The sequence below is a fragment of the Chenopodium quinoa genome, unplaced genomic scaffold, assembly GCF_001683475.1.
Source record: "Chenopodium quinoa cultivar QQ74 unplaced genomic scaffold, ASM168347v1, whole genome shotgun sequence".
Taxonomy (NCBI): Eukaryota; Viridiplantae; Streptophyta; class Magnoliopsida; order Caryophyllales; family Amaranthaceae; genus Chenopodium; species Chenopodium quinoa.
Genome location: NW_018744895.1, coordinates 2,336,535 through 2,342,669, shown reverse-complemented (window position 1 = coordinate 2,342,669; position 6,135 = coordinate 2,336,535). Strand labels below are relative to the sequence as shown.

The window sequence follows — 6,135 nt, the reverse complement described above, 5'->3', positions numbered from 1 at the left end:
ATCCCCCAACAAAAAGATAATTGAGTACACAAATGGTCTATCGATAAAATTATTTCTTATTGATTGCACTTCACTTGTTTTCAAACTATGTAATTCTTGTAATGTAGCAAGGTCTATGGAGTCTTGATGTTGCGCTATATGAAGTTGTGCTGTGAACGGTTTGCAGTTGAAAGTGGAACGGTAATCTCGAACCTATTGATTTGTAGAGTCTTGATGCTGCGTTTTGTTTAGTCTAATTTAGCACCTGTTTTTCTCTATTGATTTGTTTACTGAATTATTTGCATATAAACCTTAACATTTCAATTCAGGTTTCCATTCCCAAAGCTAGACTCCAGCTGGTTGTTGAGGATGTATTATCGGATGAAAATGTTTTATGCCCAACCCTTCAAGCCATTATTAAACGCACAAATTGATCATATAACAATCGGAGCCACAAGATTAAACTTTTGTTGAGTTCTTTCCTGATTCTATATTTAATTATGGTTGCAATTCCAACTGTAATTGTATTAACATATATTCGTACTGCTTCTTGTATTCGTATGATCTGGTACTATGTTTAAGAAATAAGGTACTAACCGCTACTCCCACTACAAAACTTAGGCCGTGTATTTTGCTTTTTGAAAACAATCAAGGAGTTATTTTTTGAGCAAATAGCTCCCAATCAAATTGATCTAATTACTTGTTTAATGGAATTCCACGACTATAATTCTATTGATTACACTTGGAATGCTATTAGAGTCCTACATTTGCAATCTATCTAGTAAATTAATAGGTGGTCATCTGGTGATATTCCTTAAGCCTTAAATTACGTGAAATTTCTTTTTGTGATATGATATTATTGATTAAATGGTGGTGTTGTTTAAAAGTAAAAAAATTGAATTTTTACAATAAAGACTTATTTAAAAATTATGACGATAATGAATTTTGAATTAGTATATTGGCTTAGTCTGTAATTATTTTTTAACAATAACGCATACATTCAACGGGTGAATTTAGTAATATTAATACTATAGCACTTAGGCTATTAATTTCCCACCCCATACTATTGCAGTCACATAGGGTACCATTATGTCAAATAACCTTAGGGTATAGGGTTTAGGGTTAAGGGTTTAGGATTAAGGGTTAAGGGTTAAGGGTAAAGGGTAACTGTTTTAGGATTCGTCTTGAATAATTTAACTGTACATAAAGATAACTATAAGTCATACATTATAAATTATTTCATTCTTGGTAACTAAAAAAAAGATCAAATAAAGGAGAAAGGCAAAAATTAAACAAACTAGCATTTAATACCAACCATCATGTCATTGTTATTAGGGATTGCAATTCAATCCGAGTTCGATTCGAACGCGATATATTTTATGAATGACAAAGAATCTTATTGGAATGCGATTTAAAATAATCCGAACCCAAATCCGAATTTTTGCTTGCGGATATGAAGCGGATCACACATGGCTGAGGCGGATCGGACTTTGACCCTACGCAGTCTGACGAAGTTCGATCCGATAACAATGTCCTAGGTTATAATTAAAATACATTATTGAAATATTTTCTCACTAATATGATGTTTAAAAAATATATACAATATTTTTCAATGCAAGTATTTATAAGTTTTCATAAGTATACGATTGAGGGTTTAAATTCAACAATGAGGTGGTAATAAATTGTTTACACCTTATCATTATTTGGTGGTTCAGAAGGTAGCTTATGTGGTGTTACTCCCCTAGTTCATACCCTAGGGTAATAATAGGTCAAATAAACTTGATAATGTTATTTGTTTTTCCATTAAGCTAAGGGTTTAGGGTTTTAATAGAAGGTTAAAATAATTTTAACTTTGCATAAATGATAATTAACTAGATCTATAAATAGATAAATATAAATTATTTATGTTTTGTTGGCCACTACAAAATAACATCAAATAAACCTTAAAGCCAAAAAATAAACAAACAAGCGTCATATGTGTTGGCCACTTTAATGCTAACATTTATTACAAACCATCATATCTTTCTTACTTTACTTCTACTGTATGGCAAGAGTTATAGTGTAGTGGACTTCCTCTTAAAATTGTTTAATAATACTTATTTTTTGTTTAATAATGTGAAGTCACCTAAAGTCGTAAAAATCATGTCCAAATCGTTAAATTATATTTCAATTTCCTGAGTTATTGCAAGATAAGATTGTTTGTTCAAATGAAAATATGAGGCTTCTTAAAGTTTTTACACATTTTTTTCATCATTTATTAGGTGGTTGAGAAGCTAGCCCTTATGGTTTTACAAGTAGGTCATAGTAGTCATAATTTATACCCTAACACTCTTACACATCTATATAATAGTATGTTCATAGGCATAGTAACTCATAATATAAAATATTTTATTTATCAAAAGTAAGAAAAAGAGTTTTTCCCTTATTTTACCACTGTAACGTGGGTGCACCCCAAGGTATATTTTTGTCAAATTTGTTTTGTAATTCTATTATCTAATTAATTCAATGTTGTTACATTTATTTTACTTATACTAATTTTTTCATGTAATTGTGCAGAGGAACATATGTTGACTTCTAAAATGACGAAGGGGAGGAGACAAGTAAAGAAAAGAAAAACTATTGGGGAAAGGCAAGAGAAGGTGACTATGGCACAATTGGATGACTTACTTAAACAAATGGATGAAAAAGGGCAGCATGAAGTTAAGCGCCTTATCGGTACTCATTAAGTTCTAGAACGTCAAAAATTAATGTTGCGAGGACACCAACTGAGTACTATCACTCGCCTTGGGTTTGGGGCCGTTACAGGTATTACTTGCCATCCTGAGTATCCGTTCTTAACACCTATGTCACTCAGGACGGCTAAATAGTTTAAGAAAGAGGCCTATTGTTACTTTTTTTACCTCCTAAATTATTGCAATGTGAGTTTTAGCTTTAACCTAGCTCACCTAAGACGCACTTTACTTAATTGCTTAATGTTTCCCCACTTTTACCGTTTCTTAAGAAGGATCTTTGAGTTTTTCATGCCATTGGAGGATTGGCTACTCATGGTTCAAGAAAAAATGGAACCCCAAAAAAATGACTGTATGGTTTGGGGTTTGTTAGTGTTAGGTAGGAAATTCTTTGACCCTAAGAAAGACCTTGACATACCCATCTTAACTATGGAATGGGTTGGCTTCTCTCATGATGATTTCACTAAAACCTATCGCTTAATTGATTTTGGATATGATGCAAAATATGTCCAATTCAAGGCGATGATGTTTTAGAAAAATGGTTATGACCTTACTGCCCGTATTGCTCTTTGTAAGGCCTACCCCTTCAAATCTATTGACTACCCAGAGGAGTACCAAATATTGTTGGATTTTGCTGGAAAAGTTTGGACAAGGAATTATTTTTTTGACAGTAGTTGGGAGCTAACTTCGGCCTATCAATGGAATGGTGAAGATGAAGGTTATGCGACCCCCGAATCAGATGAGGATTGGGAACAAGGCGAAGATATTTGATCAAGTGAAGATGATATCGAAAACGACGATGATGTGTCCGATGACGGAAGTGGAGCTCTAGACTATAATGATTTTGAATATTAATTAGGGTTTTGTGGTTTGTCTTCTTTAATTTAAAGTAATGATAGTGTTAAACTATGCATGTATGAGGTAGTTTTCTATAAAATATGGGTGTAATGATGGTTATCAGGGTCTATTTATGTAGGTTATTATTATATAAAGTTTTTGTCACTTTTGGTGCATTAAAGTACAACCCAATGTCTTTTGCATTGTACTAATATCATCCTTCTTATTAGAGGAACTTTTATTATTATATTATTATGAGTTGTGTTGGTTCATATTTATTGTATATGATATTTGTTTTTTTTTTTTTTAATTATTTAGTGTAATAGGGTGTTTTCCTTCTTCTTTTAGTAAGGAGATTCAAATTCATTATTTCAGTAGCACAATTGTCACTTAATTATAGGAGTCCTATTAACTCTTGCTTACATTAATTTAGACTAGGAAAGGAGTCTTATTAATGAAAGGAATATTATTAGGTACACGGAAATATAATGAGGTGACTAGATAGGAATGTAAAGGATTGAGTAGATAGAAATATAAAGGAAAGATGACTTTAAATAATATATACAAAAAGTAAATAATGCTTTAAAACATTATAGGAATGAAGACCAAACACCAAAGTAGAGTATAAAATTATCTTTGCAACACTTATGTATATGTTGGTGCTGACGTTGCTACATTTTATTTTTTGGGCAGAGAAATTACCAAATCGATTTTGTCTTGAAAATTGGTCATTTTGAATACTTGTAAAATCATCAAATCAATCGAATTGTGGAATTCTTGTAATAAAACAATTAGATGTAACTAGGAATTAGAAGTAATTGTAAAATTATATGCAAAAAAGGAATGCTAAGTATTTATTTATCTAGAGGTAATTCTTTAAAGTTGTCAAATCAAACGTATTGTAGAATTGTATTATCACTAACAACAAGCCAACACTTCTTCGATAACTCAAAATTGATATCATACCAAATTAGTTCATTCATTTCACCAAAACAAATACCTAATACAATCCGATAAACACTAAAGCCAATTCCTACAACACCTCTACACTTTTCGTTCTAAATAACTCAAAATTAATTGGCTTCGGCAACTACTAATGATTTTCTATTCTAAAAAGTAAACATACATAACAAAGAACTTAACTAAACAACCATCAACACCAAAACAATCTAAACAATATGATCAAAATTCCTAGGAGTACACCGATAAGCATCAGAATCGATCGAGGACTCATCCGTTCCATAATCAGATTCATCATCATTAGATACCACCACCCCCACCTTCAGAACTCGAACTCTCCTCAACATCATCATCATCTTTGCCATCTTCTCCATGTTCAGCCTCCTCCTCCTCACCATCCTCACCATCATCATCTTCGTCATCTTCATCTCCATCTTCGTCATCTTCATCGTCATCTTCATCATCAGGTTCGTTCTTTGCCTGCATCATCTCCACATCTTCCAACACTTCCGCATGCTCCTCACCAGCATCCCGACCCATCAAATTCACTCCTCTCGCTGCATTCCTCATTTCAGAAGGCCCTTCATTTCCCACACCCAGGAACGTACCCCTAGGAACCATTTGATCAACATCTCGATAAATTTCACCAATGCGCTGGCTCCGAATCTGACTTAGTTTCTTACTCAACACCAATAATTCATGTAACTTACGACTACGCTCGGCTGTAAGTTTAGCCAATTCATTGTGCATCTGTAGAAGACGGGCTCTAAAAGAATCATAATCACCATCACCAGAACTACCATTGTTAGCCATTTGAAAGAATTAAATGAAAGAAAAGACAGAGAAAACCAAAAGAATATAGAAACCCTTAAAAACAAACCGATAAATAAAAAAGGAAATATAAGAAAGTGAAGCCTAACTTTTAATTACCCAATGTCATAATTGCATTGCAATTTAAACCATCGTGTCCTTTCATATACTGTCACTTTACGCCGTCAAAACTGTTAGAAACAATGCAATTATCAATTAATTAAAAAAATATATTAAAAAATGCAACTATCAATTAATGAAATCCTTAAACAACGAGGACGACAAAAATACGAAAAATAAGCTAGATAAAGAAAACCCAATAATAGAACAACTATTGTGAGGATTCGAACCTAGGATTAAGTAAGCAAATACACTATAACAATAAAACCTCATCCACGAAGCTAATGCTATCTTAACGTTTGTACTTACAGGTATAATTTATATATTACCTTTAACAAATGCTTGTATTTTACCCCAAAAAAGAAATTGAATATTTAGGTTTGGCTTTTGGGGGACATATGTCATCCAAATTTCCTTAGTGGCTCCGCCACTAGTTTAGTGTACTTCCTCTTAAAATTAACGTTTATACTTAATTAATGTACTTATAATAAGGTGAATATCCTAAAGTCGTAAAAATTACGGCCAAATCGTTAAATTAGATTTCAACTTTTCGAGTTATTGAATTTCAAGAAACAAATATTGATGCAATTAAAATATAACGGACAACAATAAAATAATATCACCTCCTTATCATTTATTAAATTAGGTGGTTGAGAAAGTAGCCCTTATGGTTTTACAAGTAGGTCATAATAGCTATAAT

The 6,135-nt window shown here is 32.4% G+C and overlaps 1 protein-coding gene across 1 annotated transcript; it reads right to left on the bottom strand.

Annotated features, from left to right (window-relative positions):
- Positions 1–4,805: 4,805 nt before the first annotated feature.
- LOC110706103 (ribosomal L1 domain-containing protein CG13096-like) lies at positions 4,806–5,318 on the bottom strand. The gene has a single exon (XM_021884016.1). It carries the CDS (start codon positions 5,316–5,318, stop codon positions 4,806–4,808), a length of 513 nt encoding a protein of 170 aa, XP_021739708.1.
- Positions 5,319–6,135: the final 817 nt, after the last annotated feature.